At 41.3% G+C, this 19,204-nt stretch overlaps 2 protein-coding genes across 5 annotated transcripts in view; one reads left to right on the plus strand and one right to left on the minus strand.

Moving 5' to 3' along the window:
- Window positions 1-9,257, minus strand: part of SLC4A1AP (solute carrier family 4 member 1 adaptor protein) — a 45,153-nt gene extending 35,896 nt beyond the window's left edge. For both annotated transcript variants that reach the window (XM_020983786.2, XM_020983785.2), the window contains exons 1-6: window positions 8,431-9,257; window positions 8,054-8,249; window positions 6,178-6,300; window positions 5,184-5,244; window positions 2,240-2,379; window positions 1,490-1,650 (exon numbers count right to left, since the gene is read on the minus strand). In XM_020983786.2, coding sequence (XP_020839445.1) covers window positions 1,490-1,650; window positions 2,240-2,379; window positions 5,184-5,244; window positions 6,178-6,300; window positions 8,054-8,249; window positions 8,431-9,102 — 1,353 coding nt within the window. In that variant the 5' untranslated portion in view covers window positions 9,103-9,257. The remainder of the gene's footprint in view (window positions 1-1,489; window positions 1,651-2,239; window positions 2,380-5,183; window positions 5,245-6,177; window positions 6,301-8,053; window positions 8,250-8,430) is intronic.
- A 120-nt stretch (window positions 9,258-9,377) lies between these two features.
- On the plus strand, window positions 9,378-19,204 carry SUPT7L (SPT7 like, STAGA complex subunit gamma). Of its 3 annotated transcripts, none has more exons than XM_020983791.2 (6): window positions 9,378-9,528; window positions 10,316-10,389; window positions 11,991-12,622; window positions 13,949-14,273; window positions 15,025-15,262; window positions 18,927-19,204. In XM_020983791.2, exons 3-6 carry the CDS (start codon window positions 12,210-12,212, stop codon window positions 18,989-18,991), a joined length of 1,041 nt encoding a protein of 346 aa, XP_020839450.1. In that variant the 5' UTR covers window positions 9,378-9,528; window positions 10,316-10,389; window positions 11,991-12,209; the 3' UTR covers window positions 18,992-19,204. The 3 variants fall into 3 exon arrangements, with proteins under 3 accessions (XP_020839450.1, XP_020839446.1, XP_020839447.1); XM_020983787.2 differs by lacking the exon at window positions 18,927-19,204 and adding an exon at window positions 16,860-17,680; XM_020983788.2 differs by lacking the exons at window positions 10,316-10,389; window positions 18,927-19,204 and adding an exon at window positions 16,860-17,680.

Raw genomic sequence — 19,204 nt, forward strand, 5'->3', positions numbered from 1 at the left:
TATTAGGCTGCTAAAATAATTTAGTGACAGATGATGAGAGCCTGAAAAAAGGTGGCAGCTGTGTGAGTAGAGAGAAAGGGTTAGATGCAAGTGAAGATTTGGCAACTGGTTAGTTATATGGGGTGAGACAGAGTGAAGAAAAGGCTAAGATTATGTACCTGAGATACCAGAAGGATGGTGTTTTAGACAGAAATAGGTAATTTGGGAAGAGGACTGGATTTAAGGGGAAAAGATAATGAGTTCAGGTTTAGGCATATTGAGTTTTAAGATGTCTCTGGAACATCCAGTCTGAAATATCCAATAGGCATTTGGTGATTCAGAATTGAAGTGGAGGGGGAGGGGGAATATATGTAGATCTGAAAGTCATCTTCATCTAGTTAAAACTCAAGGAAACTGATAAGGATACCAAGACAGAAAGATAAAGGGAAAAGAAAAGAGTGTCCAGGAGAGAACTGTGGAAACACTCATAGTTAGGGGAAGTGATCAGCAAAGACTGAAGAGGTCAGACAGACAGCAGGCAAACCAGTAGAGAGTAGTGTCACAAAAACCCAGAGAGAAGAATATCTACTAAACAGTCACCAACAGTGTCAAATCCAACAGTTAGATCAAGAAGCATTACATCTGAAAAAAGATCAGATTTGGAAACCAAGAGATCATTGGTACCTTTGAAGAGAAATGTTTCAGTTGAGGTGAAAAGCCCAATGGCAAAGAGTTAAGGAGTGAGTTAGTTCCTCTAATATGCAAAGGCATGAAGTTTACACAACTTTTAAAAAATTTCAAGGAATTTGGCTGAGAAAGGCAGGAAAGATATAGGACAAAAATGTAAGGCAATAATAGTAGGGCTCAATAAAAGTTTTTTTCCTTTTTGGTTTTGGTTTTTAAGGCTAGAAAATATGTTTGAAGAGAGTAGGGAGATAATCAGTTAACAGGGAGAAGCTGAAGATTCCAAAGACAGCGAGGATGCTTGAGGATTAAATTTACTGGAAAAGACCAAAGGGGATGGAATCAAGTGCTTATACCATCGGTACAGAGAAGGGTTAGCCCTCTGTTAGAGACTGAAAGAAAGGAAAAGAGAGTGGGAGATGCTGAAGATGTCAGAATTGAGTAGAATTGAAAGCACAAGGCAGATTTCAAATTTTATTTCACTTGGTCCAAAAGCATTGGTTAGTGGCATTTTTTTTTCACTGTAGGTCAATGAACAGAAATTAGATATTGTCTAAATTCTGCATACTGCCTGAGAGACTGCTGGCTATCAACATATGTAGCATAACACTACACAAGCAAAAAAAATGGTATGTTTTGGAACCTAATGCTAATACACCCTCAAAATGCCTTTCATTTTCCTTTGTTAGCACATGCTAAGGGCTATTTTATTTTCTCTTAATCCTTTGAAAATTAAAGCTCTACTTACTTTTCTATTTCAAAGCATTAAAGTGTTATAATAAATTTAAATAAAATAATGCTGTAATATAGATGTTTCCACATTTACCAGTGAATCATAGGTCTCTGGTTTATCATCAATCTTTCCAGCTTTTTTCATCCTGTTAAGTCGCTTCTTCTCAACCAAGCCAGTTCGATCAAGGAATGTATCATCATCACTGTCATAATAATCTTCTTCCTCCCAGTTCTTAGCTTTCCTTTTTCGAGATACTAAAGTATGCATAATGGATAAAGAGTAAAAAGTTAGAAAATTTTTTTTAAAAAAGGTTTGTTTTCTTTACTGTCTTTTCTTTCAGTATCAGTTATTTCTGAAAACACTCTCCTTCCTCACTAGATTAAACTTTCCCCCATAACAATGAAAATAGCTGAATAAAAATACATCAGACAATGTCAGTACCATTCTGCCCTATTAGCTCTTCTCTTCTCTGCTGAGAAGAGAGATATTTCATTATCTATTCTTCAGGATCATCACTGATTTTATTACTCATACTACAGCTTTCTTTAGTGATATTTTTATCTGAATTGTTGTAGTCATTGTGTATATTGTTCTTTGGGTTCTGTTTAATTCACTCTGTGTCAATTCATAGGATTCTTCCCATGTTCCCATTAATTCTTCATGCTTTTTTCTTCTTGCATCATAATATTCCATTATATGCATACACTGCAGCTTTTTCAGAAGGAAGGAGGAAGTTAAGGGGAAGCTAACTGGGATAATAAAGATTAGTATATATTCATCCTTCACTGTTCTCATAAGAAAGAGGCTCTAGGAGGTTGCCAGTTGCCTTGTCTAGCTACTAACCTGCCTCCTGACGCAGCAAACCCAAAGCATCAAGCATCCGACAAGCTTCCAGGGAGCACTGCATCATTGCTTCCTTTTTCTTCCCTGAGTGAAGGGCCTCAGCCACCAGTTGTTTTCCTGATGAATCATCCACAGGCAACCTGCATTAGTTGAAAATATCAATGAGGAAAAGGAGCTAATATGTGATAGCATTTGCCACACATATCTGAAAGGCTTGATTCAATTCAACACATTTATTAAATGCCTATTATGTACCATGCACTGTGCTACGAAGACAAAAATCGGGGAAGCTAGGTGGTGTGGTGGATAGAACATCAGCTCTGGATTCAGGAAGACCTGAGTTCACATCCAGCCTCAGACACTTGACACTTACTAGCTCTGTGACCCTAGGGAAGTCACTTAAACCCCACTGCCTAACGGGGGAAAAAAAAGGGGTGGAAGACAAAATAAAATAGCTCCTGTTCTCAAGCAACTACCATTCATTAGCTCCTTAAGGGCAGGGACTTACTTTTGCCACTTTTTCTCAGGACAGTGCCTGGCATATAGTTGGCACTTAATAAATGTCTATTGATTGATTGATTCTAGGAAGGGGATAGATACAACATGTACACAAATAAGTAAAGACAAAAAATAGAATACTGGGAAGATGGAAGAATGAAAGGTGTCCTAGATTACAGCTCTTTCCCCCACTACCAAAAAAAGGCAGAGCCAATAATGCAGCAAAACTAGCAATGAGAGGAAGAGGAAAAGAGGAAAGACCCTGGAAAAAGTTAATTTTTATGGAAAAAATAACTTAAGACTAACTCACCAGCCACTCTATCTCACCCACTTTTCCCCTGTGCTAGCCTGGGGCCCATGTCCTGTATCACTGCAATTTCAGGCACTATCTTCTGGAGTTAACTCCTTGTTAGTGGTCCAGAAAGAAGTTGATCCCAGAGTGGGCTGAAGCTCATGAATCAGACCACTCCCAAGAACTTCAAAGAAGATGGACAAAATATAGAGGGAAGGACCCAGAGATATAGCACCTGTTACAACCATTTAGTACAGTCCAGGAGAAAAAAGGTACCCAACAGAGAGATCTAGAGAAGAGAATGAGGGCCACAGACTGCTTTGGACCATGATGCCCTGAGAAAAAAAGATCAAGGACTGGGGGAAAGGAACAAAAGAATAAAGAACACCTTTACTACAAAGTTACCACTTAAGAAAACCAGCAGTGGTTGATAAAAACAGATTAAAAAGCTTACCAATGATAAGAAATAAACAAATATTCAGAGAATCATCCAACCAATAAGCATTTATTAAGCATCTGCATCTGCTAGGGATGCAAAAAAAGAAGTGAAAAACAACCCAGATCCTGCCCTCCAGGAGCTCACAATGTAATGAAGGAGACAAACATATATACACACACACACACACACACACACACACACACACACACACACACACACACACACACGATAAATAGGAAATAATTAAGAGGGAAGGCAGTAGAATTAGGAGAGATTGCGGAAGGCTTCCAGTAAAAGATGGGATTTTAGTTGGGACTTAAAGGAAGCCAAGGAGTTCAGTAGGCAGAATGGAGGAAGAATATCATTCCAGGTATATGGGACAGCCAAAGAAAATGCCCAGAGCTAAGACTTGGCATTTCTTGTGAATGGCCAAGAAGCTACTGTTACTGAAACAAAGAATATAGATCTGGGAATAAGGTGTAAGAAGACTGGAAAGGTAGGAGTGGGCTAGTTTATGAAAAGAGCATTTTGTACAAAAAAGTCATTTCCATAAATGAGTACTTTACAACAAAGCAAAGATCATACAAATAATTCCGTAAGGCCCTCTAAAACAACAATAAAGCAACTCTAAGAACCTTTAGACTGGTTTAAAAGAGCAATCAACGAATTAAGTGAAAATATAAAAGAAATAATGACAGAAATTAGAATTCATAATGAAGAAATCAGCAAGTCCAAAGAGAGACTAGCAGATTTAAGAGAATTAGGAATGATGTAGTCAGACACTCTATAAAATACGATCCCTGTAAAAGAGAACAACAGAATTGTAGAGGCAAAAGAAAAGTTAACTGAACAAAATCAAAATATGTACAAAAATTGTAAAAAAGGATTTCAAGAAGCAAAACATGCTAACAAGGGGAAGATCATGAAAGGATCCCTATATCAAGTAGCTGCTGAGTTCTTCAAACAAAGTTAGGAATTTGATGAATGGGAGATGAGGTGAGCAGAGAACACAGTCCAAACACAGGGACCATCAGTGTAACAGCACAGAAGTGAGAGCAAAGGTCAAATAAGGGAAACAGCTAGCCTAACAGTTTGATAGGAAAGGAGAATTTGTAAAGGGAAATAGTATAAAGAAAAGATAAAAAGGTAAGTAGGAAACAGGTTGATAACTTTGAATTTTATCCTAGAGGTAACAGGAAGTCACTAAAGATATTTGAGTAGGGGAGTTACACGGTCAGATCTATAGTTTAAGAACATCAATTTAGGGGCAGCTGGGTGGCACAGTGGATAGAGCACCGGCCCTGAAGTCAGGAGGACCTGAGCTCAAATCCGGCCTCAGACCAAACACTTGACACTTACTAGCTGTGTGACCCTGGGCAAGTCACTTAACCCCAACTGCCTAAAAATAAATAAAATAAGTTAACCTACAAAAAAAAAAAAAGAACATTAATTTGGTGGCTATGTGGAAGATCAATCAAAAAAGGGGGCAACTAGTTCTTAAACTGCTTTGTCCTACTCTCTACTATGCTTCAAATTCTCAAAAAAGAAAAGTAACACCATTTCCCCACATACACAGAGGTAAAAACAATAAAGACCAAAACCCAAACTCAAAACTAACTTCTTTTATAAATCTAGTAATCTTAACTCTTATTTAGAACTATAAATGAAGCTTAAAATTAATTAATCTGTAAAGGGAGAATGGGAAAAACACATACCTAACTCTGCAAAGCCAAGTGCTGTGTCCCTGTTCATCATATTCATATTCTAATTCTTCCCCTATAGAGGTAAAAAAGAGATTTGTAATAACAATTGAAAGTAACTTCCTAAATTAAATTCAGTTATTAGCTGAACTTGATATACCAGGGAAAGAAAATCAGAGTTAAACAATCCTAAGTAAAATATATTTTTTTAACCATATGAAATTACCATGTATGATAGGAATTACAGAATACTATGACTTAGGAACAGAAAAGTTATAAGAACTTGATTCAATTTTCCCAACACCAAAGTTTTCTGCTAAGGATCTGAGCTAAGTCAAGTGAAATATGTCCTTTGTTTCAGGTCAAGAAGAATGTCAAGGCTCTTACTCCTCCACTAAATTCTTACTGTTTTGCCTCATAATGTTGTGGAGCAGACTGAGTTTTCAAAAGCTATGACAAAGGAATGGGAGTTCCAGCAGGTGGTTTAGAGCATAGGCTTGGAAACAGCTACATGGCTATCATCCAATAACGAGGTTAGCTAAGCTCTGAAAAGTCTCATGCTAGCAGCACCACAAAATGAAACTGGTTTTGGCCATAGCAATTAGTGAAGATGGTCTACTAAGGCATGAGAAGTTGAATGGACGGGCCATTGATGTAAATCTTTTGGAATAGTCAAAAATGTATTCACCATACCATCCTTTTTGACTACAAGACTTTTGAGGGCAGGGTTCTCATCTTATCTAAACTTTGTACTTCCCAGTACTTAGCAAAATGCTAGGCAAACAGTAGGTACTTAAATTTAGTTTGCTGAAATTAATTATTGGCAAACCCAGAAGGAGCATACTTTAATTGAAGAAACAGGTAAAGGCTGAACTATCAAGCAGAATCTGAGCAGTTACACAGCATACACAGGCAAAGTAGATTTAATGGCATTTTAAAGTATGGCATTAAACTGGAATTTATGGTATAGGACACATATAACTTCCATCATCAAAGGCTAATCACAGACCTTCTCTTTCAAAAAACCCCTGCAGGGCCTTTTTGGGATCCTTTATATAAAATGCCTCACGTTCCTGCTGAAACTCTATGACAATAGGGTTCTCTTCAACTTCATCTTCAATGGCATCTTCTCCTGCAGGAAGGGGGTTGGGGTAGAGGAAATCAAAGAGAACATCACACATATTATTTAAGCAGGAAGGAAAAAAAAGGAAAATCTCACCAAAATAGTATTATTCACTACCTTATTTCAATAAAGAAGAGTCAGGCTATACAAAACTGAGATAATACATGATACTTCTCACCTCAAATCCCAAATGTGTTCTATTTATCAGTATCTTAACAAAACCAGGAAGAAAATGGGACAAGGGATAGGCCAGAGAAGTGTAGTCTTAGGTACAGTAGCTAAATGCTGTGAAGAAGCTCACACTCATGCGAAAAACAAAAAAAATTTAAAAACTACCCACTCACCAATTTGCTTTCAGGAAAAAGTCTAAATTCTTTAATTTAGCAATCTCAAGCCTATCTCTACAACTTCCCTAAAAGATGAGTTTACTGGAGTAGACTCCAGAACAAACTATCAAAGCTCCCCTGCTTGGAATGCCCTCACATTCTCTCGTTTTAAGTTCTACTTTGACTTTCAAGCCCAGCTCCTTTGGCACATTCCCCAAATGTTCAAGCCCTCAAGTCCTGCAGCACATTGTCTATATTATTAATTTGGCATTTATAGGACAGTTTATATTGCTATTTATCATTTCATGCATATACATACTTTATATCCCTAGTGCCTAGCAAAGTGTCATGACACAGTAGGTTTTGGGTAGTTCCTTGTTGATGCTATACAGAGATGAAGAAGATTAAACAACTTCTCTAGGCCTCAGGTTCCTCATCTGTAAGATGAGGGGTTTGGCCTAAATGATCTTCAAGGTCTCTTCCAGCTCTAGGATTCCTTGAGATATGCTGTCTTCCTCTCCAAAATCTGAATGTACACACCTCTATATAAACATGCAAATGCAAAGGAAAATTTTAGTATTTTAATTGGGTCCCTTTATGCACCTATTCAATCATGACAAGCAGAAAAAAAAAATTTGGTAGAGGATCCCTAAAGTCATAGAATCTAAGCTGAAAGAGAGCCCTCTCACACTGCAGAGGAGGATACTGAGGATCAGAGAAGTGGCAAAGCCAAGCTTTGAACCCAAGTCTTCTAACTTCCAACTTTAGTGCTCTTTCCACTACAACATAATGCTTCTCTATGTCCTTAAATTGACAAGGACTAGGACCAAGGTGGAGAACACATTGGACTTTTTACATAATGTACTATTTACTTCATAGTCATAAAATCTTTCATTGCACAATTTCCCCACACTTTACTGAATCACAAATAAGGGCATTCTCCTAAGAAAAGAAGGTGATCATTTGGACCAGAATTAAATAACTGCATTAAATGCCTTGCCTATATACTAGGGAAGAGTTTTTAAGATAACTTAGTCCAATCCTCTCATTTTACAAATGAGGAAACTGAGGCCCAGAGAGATTAAGTGACTTGCTAGGGGAATGGGTTCAATCAGTAATATCCTGTTGGCACTAATGATAGTAAGTGAATTCTCAAGAAAAGTTTTATTCATACCAGGGTTATAACCGAGTCAAAACTCTTACAGTCCTGGAACTGTTGACAGCTCTGTGACCTCAGGCAAATAATTTCAACCCTGGAGCTCAGTTTTCTTGTTTTAAAAGTGGGAGTAACAATAGCCACTCCTCTATACTTCACAGAGCTATTATGAGGACCAAATGGATATTATGTCCCTTTCAAACACAAGATTAGTATAAGATACAATTAATAATGCTAAAAAAAATTCTGCCTTCCTTTCTTAGTAGCTTTCAGTTCTTACCCATTCCCCAAGTACACCCCATCTCAACATCCTGACTACTAGTATTTCTCTTCTCTTCTGCGGCATCTGTCTCCTCTTCCTCATCCGAGTCTTCACCCAACATCTTCTTCTCTAATTTCACCTGCTGCTGCTTTCGCAAAGCCTTCAACTGAGTTACCGTTAGTTCGGATTCTGCCTCCTTATCATCTTCTGGTCCCTGTTGAGTCAAGTAAAACAATCCCTTTAGGAGGTGGGAGCAGAAGCCATAAGGAAGTCTATCAAGGAGTCAGAAGGCATAACCCTCAACTGTGGGAAAGGCTGACAAACATAAACTAATCACAACTCTGGGAGCCAGGGGCGGGGCTTCGGGGGACTTCCATTCCTTGGGGCTTCTTTACCTGCAGGATAAAGAGCCGGGTGCTGGCTCCGAAGCGAAGGACGTGGCCCACGTGGACGCGGCAGTAGGTGCGGGGCGGGACGCGCGTTTTGTTCAGGAAGGTGCCGTGGGTGCTGCCCAGGTCGTACAGGTAGAAGCCGGGTCCGCGGGGGTCTTCGTCCCCCACGGGACCCCGCGCCCGGTGCTGCAGCACGGCGTGGAAGCGGGACACCGAGGGGTGCTCCAGCACCACGTCGCAGCCGGGCAGGCGCCCGAACACGCAGTGGCTCCGGCCCTCCAGGCTGCGGCTGCCCAGGATGGTGCCGCCCTTCAGCGTCTCCAGGCTGTAGGGAGCGTCGGGGGGCCCCCCCCACGGTGGCTCCTGGTACGGAGGAGCCGGAACCGAGCTCCCAGCTGGAGGGGCGCCCGCCGCTGCTCTAGACGGCCGCGGCTTCTCCTCGGTGGGTGGCACGGGGCCGGGCTCCTCCCGGACTCCCTGCTCGCCAGGACCGCCGGCCAGCGGCGGCTCCTTCTCCTTCTCCACCCGCTCCTCCCGCTCCTCCCGCTCCCGGGGAGCGGGGCCCTGCGTATGCTCCCGCGGCACCGAGGGCAATGGCAGGACCGGTTTTTTGAAGCCGCTGTCTGGCGGGTCGGAGCTGGACTCCAGCTCTGCCTCTGAGAAGAGCTCCGCCATCTTCGAAGAGTCCGATGTCTAAAAGCGTCCGCCGGAAACCGGACTCGGAGAGCTCCAAGTTCCCCCCTGCAGCTTCCAGCCCTCCCTGGGGAGGGGAGGCGCCGGAGCTTGCCGACCTCAGTATTCTCCCCCGACCCCTGCAGTCCGATACTGGACCGAATTAAAACTCTAACACTATCAAATAAAGGAGGCGTCTTGGAAAGGGAGGACGTCTTTACAGGAGCACTGCTTAGTGACGACTTCCGGGGGCCGTCTCCGACCCGAAGAGAGCAACTTCCGTCTCCTTCCAAGTTCGGTGGGCTTTGCTGTCTCGAGGCTTCCACGCGCCGCTCGCCGTCCGCGCTTCGCCCCCGCAGGCGTCTCCAGGGGCTTCAGGGCCCTGCTGAGGACGGGCTCAGACGTCGCCCCCTCCCAGCCATCCCTCCGGTAAATACCCCTCCCACACCGCTCACCCAGCCCCTTCAGCCCAGAGGCGGGTCTTTTAGCGCCTAAGATCTTTAGACCTTTGATTTTAGAGCTTGGAGGGATCTCCGAGGGCATCTCAGGTCAACCTCTGGTTTTGCAAAGGAGGAAACTGAGGCCCAGAGAGGTTAAGGGGTCATAAGAAGTGAGTGACAGTCAGGTTTTAAACCTAGGATCTCCGACTCCAGCACCCTTTCCGCCGAATTGCGCTGTCTCACATTAATCCAGCCTCCTGAGTTTTACGGATGAGGAGACTGCGGCCTGGGAAGGCAAGTGACTTGCTTAGGATCACATAGATAATAACGCCCCAGCTGGTAGTGAACCCTGGTTTTTGTCTTCAGCTTTCTAATGTCCAGTTGTTTTTACCGCACCATGCTTTGTCCCTGCTGCCTTTGGCCAAGGACCCTTCAAGCTGATTCCTAAGCCAGGGTGCGCCTTCCCCTCACAAAGGCACAGAGTTGTAAGGGACCTCAGAGGCCATCCGGTTCAACCTCTACATGAACAGGAATTCCCTCAACTGCATTCCTTACAAATCATTATCTGGTCTTTACTCAAAGATCCCCTGAAGGGGAGCCCAAAGCTTCCTAAGGAGAAGGTCCATTCAGCTTTGGGATACCTCTAGTTACTAAGAAGCTTTTCTTTATTTTAAGACGAAATTTTCCTCTTTGGAAAAGAAAAAGACAAATGCTCTTCTGCGTGATAGCACTTCAAAGACAGCAGTCAAGTCCCTCTTCGGTTTTTCTTTTTCCAGGTTAAATATGCCCAGTTCTTTCAGTAATTCCTCATATAATAGAAGCTGTAGTAGAGCACTTACAACATGATATGGTAAGTAAGAGTTATGGACCTGGAGTTAGAAAAACTTGGACTCAAATCCCACCACTGATTATCAGTAACTTTGTGAGCATGGACAACTCCCTTAAGCTCTCTGGGTGTCAGTTATTTTACCTGTAGTATGTAGATAGTAATAACTTTAGTATCCATCTCACAGGATTTCTTTGAGATATTAATGAGATAACATCGGTAAAGTATTTTGCAAACTTTAAAATTGTTAAATAAATGTCAGTTCTTTTATTTCCTGGTTTGCCATGGCCAAGGCATGTCATCAGGGAAATGTATAATCAAGAAAGAAGATGAGCTGGTCATGTGGCAAGAGCATGAGATAACCAATGGAAGACCCATTTGCTCTGCTGGCATTCTTTCAAAAGATGCCCAAGAAATAAGGGAAGGCACCCAACATATTAAATGAAAACCCTGTTGCAAACTTATGGAAAGATGAGCGAAAGAGTCTGATAGAATGGGCAAGCATAGATGGTTTGCAATCTGTATCCATAGCAATATGTATCCAGGACTGGATATAATACTTTACTTGTTCTCTGACTAGGCCTGAGTATAGCCAGACTATTACCTCTCTACTCAGGGAAACTATACCTCTCTTAATTCAGCCTAGGATCCCATTCATTTTATTAGATGCCATATCACACTGTTGACTCTTGTAGAACTTGCAGTCCATTAAATCTCCCAAATCTCTTTTAGATGAACTCCTTTCTCCTCATTCTTGTTCAAACAGAGCTACAGGTAGAAAGTGGATTGAGCTGACAAGTCCAGGTTCTACCCCTATAAAGGAAAGCTTTGGGTGGAGTTTAGGGCTCCACCTTCCAGCCCTCTAGTAAAGGGGAGAAGAGACTGAGGGAGGTAGGGAGGTGTTAAGTATCCAAGACCCGAGTTAAACAACGTGCCTGAGGAGATTTCTGGTGATCTGCTTGCGGGAGGGGAGTAGGAAGGCATTCATTACCTTTCTGAAGCATCCCATTCCATTTTAGGATAACTTATTTTTAAGGAAGTCTTTCCTTACATGAAGCCTACATCTGCCTCTTAGCAGCATCTACCCATTGTTCTTAGTTTTGCCTCTCCTTGCTTAAGGATACTATGTGTTTCATCATAGCATTGTCATCATAACTGACTGCTTTAAAGTTTTCAAAGATGGTTACATAGAGAATCTCATTTGAGTCTCACAACAAACTCTATTAGTTAGGTACTACAGGGACAGTTATTATACCCATGTCACAGAAGAGGAAACAGACTCGGAGGGAAAGCAGTTTATCCTTGCCCAGAGACAGGTATCAGAGACAGGATGTGAACCCAGGTTTTCTTGACTTGTTTTGTTTTGTTTGTAGGCAGTTGGGGTTAAATGACTTGCCCAGGGTCACACAGCTAGTAAGTGTCAAGTGTCCGGTCTAAGACCAGATTTGAACTCAGGTCCTCCTGACTTCAGGGCCAGTGCTCTATCCACTTCGCCACCTAGCTGCCCCTCAGGTTTTCTTGACTTCTTAATGAAGGCTAAAGTTAAATTAGCATTGATGACTGCCATATAGAAGTTATCAGTTTCCTTGATTGTGATGATAAACATCCGATTTTTTTATTTTCAGATCAGAAATCGTATGTTTCTTCAATGAGAGCTGTGCAGATCCTTCTGCAGTACTTCTGGTGCAAACATTTTTCTAGGTAGTCTTGGATGGCCTGACTTTGCTTACTCAGACAAGGATGGTATAAGGAGGTGATTTGACCAATCTGCTTTCTATTTTGGAAGCCTATCTTGTGAATTAAGAAATATTGTTTTTGTCAGACTTAACAACTCGTTCTCAAAAATGCTAAGATACTGGGGAGAAATCCCAATATCATCCAGCCAAGCTAACAGAAGCTCCTTTGATTTGCTCCCACGGGAGTTTCGTCTGGTGGAAGTCCAAGATCCACTCTTGCACCAACCCTCTGCCAATAAGCCACGGCCAACCACCATGCTGGACATCCCATCTGAGCCTTGTAGCCTCACCACCCACACAATCCAACTTATCCAGCACAACCGGCGCCTACGAAGCCTCATTGCTACAGCCCAGGCTCAAATGCAGCAGCAGGCAGAGGGCATCAAAACTGAAGAGAGTGAACCACTTCCATCCCGTCCAGCTTCACCTCCCCTCCCTGATGACCTGCTTTCTTTGGATAACAAGACTGGCAAAATGCCATTCCAGATCAGGCATAGTGACCCAGAGAGTGACTTTTACCGGTAAGGCAGGGATCTAACATGGAATATCTGAGAACATGCAAAATGAGGTGATCCAATCTATTTTAAGTACTTTAGTGGCTCTTAGCTATGTGAAATGCCATCATTGCCTGAGAACAGGCAAGCTGTTACTTTGCTAGTCTGAATATTGAGTGACTTATATCAGCTGAGTAGTAGAGAGAACATATTATTGTACTCCCTGTCTATATTCCATAAGGAGAGAGGAGTGGTAAATTTAATATGTAAGTTAACAAGTCTTTTATAAAAATTAGGTTTAGAAGTTCAAATATTTCTGTCTAGAGGAACTCTTTAACAATACAGCCTTACCCCACAAGCATGAAGATGTCATACATGAGATTAGAAAAGCAGGATTTTTGTCATAGCTTTCAGGTTTGGGTTTTTTGGTTTTTTTTTAAAGATACTTTCTTTAATTCTTCATTATGAAGCCATACATCATATTGGATGTTAAGCATATCTTTGATAAATAATCGATTTTTCCAATATATCCAAAGGTTTTTTCTTTTTAAAAAAATTTTTTTAATTAACAAAAATCTATTTTTTCTTTCTCTCTTTTCTCCACCCCATTGGCAAGAGCTTCATAATGGGGGGGGGGCATACAACACTTTTAACAAATATGCATAGTCAAAACATTGTTTTTATTTGCTTTTCTTTACTTTTTAGTGATTTGGAACATTATTTCATGTGGCTGTTGATAGATGACATTTCTTCCTTTCAGAACTGCCAGTTTATATCTTTTGACTATTTGTCTATTAGGGAATTTGCTATATCTGTGTTAACCTTAGTACTTTGCTGGTGGACCAACCTGACTATTTCAGAGAAGCACATGGTAAAGTAGAGAATATTTCCCCATTTGAGAATATTCATCCACATATGACTGTTTTGTACTAATCACTTTATATGGAGCTGCTCCATATAAAGTTATTGTTGTTTATAGTTACTGTGTAAGCTGTTTGCAGTACTAGGTGGAATTATGCTGTTATTGTATTCAAAGTGCACAAGAGGTAACTGAATATATATTAGGTAGTAATATCTGAAGATGATTACTGAATCCATAGACTAGTGCATTGAAATATGGGGACTGAAGTTGACTAAAAGAGAACTAAAGTTGGAGAGTTCCAAGTTGTGATCATGGAGTGCCTGGGATATGCTCAGGCAGTATGAGAAAGAAACCAGGAGAGCTAACCTGACCCAGATTTCCCTACAACAGTGGAAATTGGTTTTCTTGAAATTGGAAAACTCCTAGGAAGGCAGGGATAGGTTTCTTCCACAGTATAAGTCCTCATAATATTGCTCTGTCTATACTTTCAGAGGAAAGGGGGAACCTGTGACTGAACTGAGTTGGAACTCCTGTCGTCAGCTGCTTTACCAGTCAGTAGCCACAATCCTGGCTCATGCAGGCTTTGAATGTGCTAATGAAAGTGTCCTGGAGACTCTCACAGATGTGGCCCATGAGTATTGCCTTAAATTTACCAAGCTGCTGCGCTTTGCTGTGGACCGGGAGGCCCAGTTGGGGCAGACTCCATTTCCTGATGTTATGGAGCAGGTGTTCCATGAAGTAGGCATTGGTAGCGTGCTTTCCCTGCAGAAGTTCTGGCAGCACCGCATCAAGGACTATCACAGTTATATGTTACAGGTGAGGGCACCATGTGACTAAGTAAACAATTAAAGGGGACTGAATTAGGGGTTCTCAGGTTCCCTCAGCCCTCCAACTGGAGTGGAGAGTGAAAACTGTAGAAGGGAAGAATCTTTATCTTTGGTAATCTTGTCTTTTATTTTCCTAAGCCACTATGTTGCCCAAACCTCATTTCTTGTTTTGAGTAGGGGCTAATCAGTAATATTCCCTGTAGGTTGAAACCAGATGACAAGAACTTAACATGTGCTAGAAAGAGGTAAGGACAGAGAGATGGTAAATATATTCAGAACATTGAACTCTAGATCAGAAATTCCTGTTTAATCTAATCTTCTCTTGTGGCCATATGAAAACCTCTTGACCATTTCTTCAGTTTCCTCAAGGCTAAATGGGATAAAGTATTTCTAACACATAAGAAGAAAGGCTTCCTTAATTAGCCTAGGTCTGCACACCATGTACAATTATACCTAAAAATAGAAGCTTTTTTACTGTCCCTCCTATTTTCCATCAGTATCTTTCTTCACATTTTCTCATATACACATAGCCTATCTGTATCATAAACAAGCCTTTTTTACATCTGTCATGCCTTCATCTCATTCATTTGCTAAACAAAACTTATTTTAAACTTCTCTGTCATTCATACTCTTCCCTCTCCAACACCTTTACTTCCTTTTTTTTTCCCAGGGGAAGAAAGATGAAGATCAGCTTGCCTTCACCGTTCTCTTGGAAAACTTTGTCTCTTGCCTGCTAACAGGTTAGCAAGCAGCTCTCTGAGGAGTATGAGAAGATTGTAAATCCTGAGAAAGCTACAGAAGATACCAAACCTGTGAAAATCAAAGAGGAGCTTGTCAGTGATATCACCTTCCCTGTCAGTGAGGAGTTGGAAGGAGACCTGGCATCTGGTGACCAGTCTTTACCTGTAGGAGTGCTTGGAGCTCAGAATGAACGGTTCTCATCCAACCTAGAGGTTGAAGCTTCCCCACAGGCTTCAGGTAGGAAAAATGCTCTTACTCTGTGACACTGACCCATTCATCCAGCTTCCCTTACTGCTTTTGCTTTTTCCTTCCATATGAAATCAAACTCTTGAGGAAATGTTAGATGAGCTGGAGGTAAAAGAATGAAAAAGAAGAAGGGGAAAGGAAAGTAAGAATGAAAAGCCCAGAATTTTAAAATGCCAGGTCACAAGACATCTCAGTTGGATGCTTGGATTCTGAAGTTACCTTCTCTCTCCTTTTCCTGTCCTTATTAGAAAAATAGATTAGGCTAGAGCAGGGGTGGGAATTTGTTAAGGGGATTTGTTCTGTGAAGTTTGAATTCAGTCAAAGGGCCACACTTGAGGGCCTAGAGGTCCACATATGGCCTTGAGGCTGTAGGTTCCCCACCCCTGGGCTAGAGGAAGAATTCTCCAAAGTAGCTTTCAGTTATGGCATGATTACAAGAAAACTGCTGAGTGAGTCAAATTAACTTCTCTTCTCAAAGATTGGGAAGCGTACAAATGCACATTCCAGTTCAGCCACATAAATTAATTTTGCAAATATTAAATGCTACTTAGATCTTCATCATTTTCTTTAGCCCAGCTAAGCAAATTAACCAATACTAGGACCTTCTCCCTCTGAAGTCTTATTCTGATCTCTTATTGAAGGTGATGCCAGCCTCTTCATGGCTATGCCAGTAGGACATAAATTTGGCAGATCCTCCCAATCTGGAAAGGTTTCGAGTACAGATCCATCCAGTATTGGACTTTATATTGTTATATAGGGACCAGCCTAGCTAGGTTCAAAGAGCATCATCACTGGAGGGCTGCATGGTGTTGAAATTTTTGGCTGTACCAACTTTCAAAGATGGTCTACTGAATTATAACTGGATCGGAGGCAGCATTTGCAGAAATAGTCCTCATATCGATGACATTATAGATCCTTCGGGTTTTGGTGGTAGTAGTGGTGAACCTGGGAGAAGTCAGAAATGACTTTAAAAAAATGTTTTTAAAATATCAGGCAAAGAACCTAACAAATAGGAAAAATAATTGGAGATCATGACTAAATAGAGAAGAGAGTCTGAGAGGAATTACTGAAGACACACAGAGCAGTCTGCCATTCATAGACATAAGACTCCCCTCCCTGGGTCAGGCCTGGCCAAATGAGGAGAGAGATAATCTTGACTTCTTTCTACCTGGAACAGTGTCAGGAAGCCCGAATGAAAGGCTAGAAGACAGGTGCCTTGTAAAGGAGGACACCAGAGGAAGTATCTCCATGAGCCCCTGAACTGGGCAGGGACACTCCCATCCTTTTTATCTCCCCTTAAAGAGTTAAGGGAAAGTGGGGATATGCTCAGGGTTCATCTACCTTTGGAAGTGACAAAATGGAGGGCAGCTACCATGATTTTTCCTAGAGATAGCTTCCTTATCATAGACAGCACTAGGCTGCATGGACCATTTGTCTGACTTAATTTTGTATTTATTAATCTCTTTTATAAAAAGTTTTCATTTATGTCAGCTCTCAGATTCCTTCTCAGTCCACGATCTTCACTAACTTGTGTGCATTTGGTTTTTTGTTGGTGTTTGACTGCTGGGCTGTTGGAATCTGTTTCCAGGTGCTGAGGTAAATGCTTCTCCTCTTTGGAATTTGGCCCCAGTAAAAATAGAGTCACAGGAAAGTGAAGAAGGCACTGTCTCTGGGCATGGTGTGCTGGGCAGTGACGTCTTTGAAGAGCCCATGTCAGGCATCAGTGAGGCTGGGATACCCCAGAGTCCCAATGGCTCAGAGAGCAGCTATGGATCCCACTCCCCTGACAGCCTCATGGGATCATCCCCTGTCTTTAACCAGCGTTGCAAGAAGAGGATGAGGAAAATATAAGATGAAAAGGAAGAGCTTTTTCTTCCAAACCAATAAGGTGGTAACTATAGAAGAACTCTTTCCCACGAACAGTGAATTGATGTGGAGGGGTCCAGAGGCTCTTCCTAGGATCTCCAACAATGGGTTTGGCCAACAGTGGGCTTTTCTGCCCCATGGAGACTGTCAGCACAGTTTTGCATGAACAAAAACTAAAACAGAAACCAAGGTGGTGATCATGAGACCAGAGTTCTGTTTTGGTGTTAATACTGAGTTTTGCAATAGGATCAAGTTACTTCACCGATAAATCTGGTTCCTCTTTTCTACCATGAAATACACATACATGCTACAACTATCTCACCGAGAGCAAGCTATGGAGATTAATTATGGTGATTTATCAGATTTGTTAAAGCTATTACTTCATAGCTATGCTTAGATTTAGGCCCTATATGTATTGAGGAATTTTGTATATATGTATTTTGTTTAGCTTTCTTCATTAACAGATGGAAGTCACTGTAAATCAGATATTGGTGCCTAAAAACAAATGGTCAACACCAATAAATGGCTTCTTCCACCAACTAACATCAGCAGTCCTGCTCATGAAATTTTTTTACAGCTAGCCCCCTGTGGTGACACATGTTGCACCAACCCCTCCCAATCCCCTCCTTTCTCTTCATTGTTTAGCTTTTCTTCTTCCTATCTTCCCTACTACATTTTTTGCAATGTATGTTACCTTGTTTTATCCTCTCTTTTCTTTCATACATATATATGTGTGAATGTATTTGAGGCAGAGTGTGGTTAGGTTAATTAAGTCAAATTGAGAAAAACAAAGGGAAGTTTTCAGGGCTGAGGAATGGCCAGCAGATTAGTGTTCTCCTTAAGGTCTATACGGGATGAAGTTGTACTATTTCTGCTGCTCCCATATCACTTTACTAAGTACCTATTATGTGTAGGGCATTGGAAACACAAAGGCAAAACAAAACTCACCCTGCTCAAGGAGCTTACATTGTAGTGGGGAATTATATAACACGCACAGTTGATATACAGAGTAAGAGCCTGAACTAATGTGGACTGGCTCTGATCCTGGACTACTGAGCAGAATGCACTGACAGTCATATTTACTCTTTAGCTTATTATCCCTACTTAGGGTTACTTCAGGAAAATCCTCTGACATACTCATGGTAAAAGTCATGTCTAGGTGTCCCTAGCTTGCATGGCACGTGAATAAATAAAGTGCTGAGCCTATAATCAGAAAGACCCTAGTTCAAATCCAGCCTCAGATGCTTACTAGCTCTGTGACCCTGGGCAAGTCATTTAACTGCTGTTTGCCTCAGTTTCCTCAGCTGTAAAATGGAGATAATAGCACCTACCTTGTATGGTTGTGAAGATGAAATAAGATATTTGTAAAGTGATTGGTGCAATGCCAGGCACATAGTAGGTAGCTGATAAAAATGCTTATTCTCTCTATGCAACATAGGTACTAGATATGGGACAGCTTGTATTTCCCACACAGAAAATGCATGAGACACAAAGGACTTGAGGAGCCCATAAAGAAATATAGAAAACATAAAGCATGCAATCCATTAGCTTTCTCCATGATCCCCAGATTTAGGGAATCAAGCTTGGAGTTGTTATTAGAGCAACATCCTGATATTCTAGGGAAATCTTTCCCACGGTCATGTTGTCCCCACTGATGCTCCATCACATGTCACTCTAGTTTAGATTCTCCTCAGAAGTAACATACTTCAGGGGTTGATGAACAAGTAATTCACTTCCCATCAGACCTTCATTGTGGGTCCACAATTCACTGGCTTTGTTCTCCATATAGGGTACTACACAGGGAGTGTGCGGATAATCTTTCTCCAAGAAACACTGGACTGCTGTTGGCCATGATCTGCTACCTGGGTACTAACTACATGGTTGTGGTTTCTAATGAGGGATGGGTGGCTTTCACAACACTAATATATGCTATGTTTTATAACATATCTATGACAACTTTACTGACCTTATATACCTTTTATCCATGAGTATAAAATTAGAGTCATGCTTTATATTAGCATGTGAAAATTAAAGTATCTCCCTGGAATAAAATTCATGAAAGTCAAA

Source organism: Phascolarctos cinereus, unplaced genomic scaffold (genome assembly GCF_003287225.1).
Source record: "Phascolarctos cinereus isolate Bilbo 61053 unplaced genomic scaffold, phaCin_HiC Scaffold_2;HRSCAF=192, whole genome shotgun sequence".
NCBI classification, from domain to species: domain Eukaryota; kingdom Metazoa; phylum Chordata; class Mammalia; order Diprotodontia; family Phascolarctidae; genus Phascolarctos; species Phascolarctos cinereus.

Coding starts and splice junctions, on each gene's coding strand:
- SUPT7L (XM_020983787.2), top strand. CDS start 12,210: ATGCTAAGATACTGGGGAGAAATCCCAATATCATCCAGCCAAGCTAAC. Junction 14,274..15,024: donor ATCACAGTTATATGTTACAG/GTGAGGGCACCA, acceptor GCCTGCTAACAG/GTTAGCAAGCAGCTCTCTGA. Junction 15,263..16,859: donor AGCTTCCCCACAGGCTTCAG/GTAGGAAAAATG, acceptor ATCTGTTTCCAG/GTGCTGAGGTAAATGCTTCT.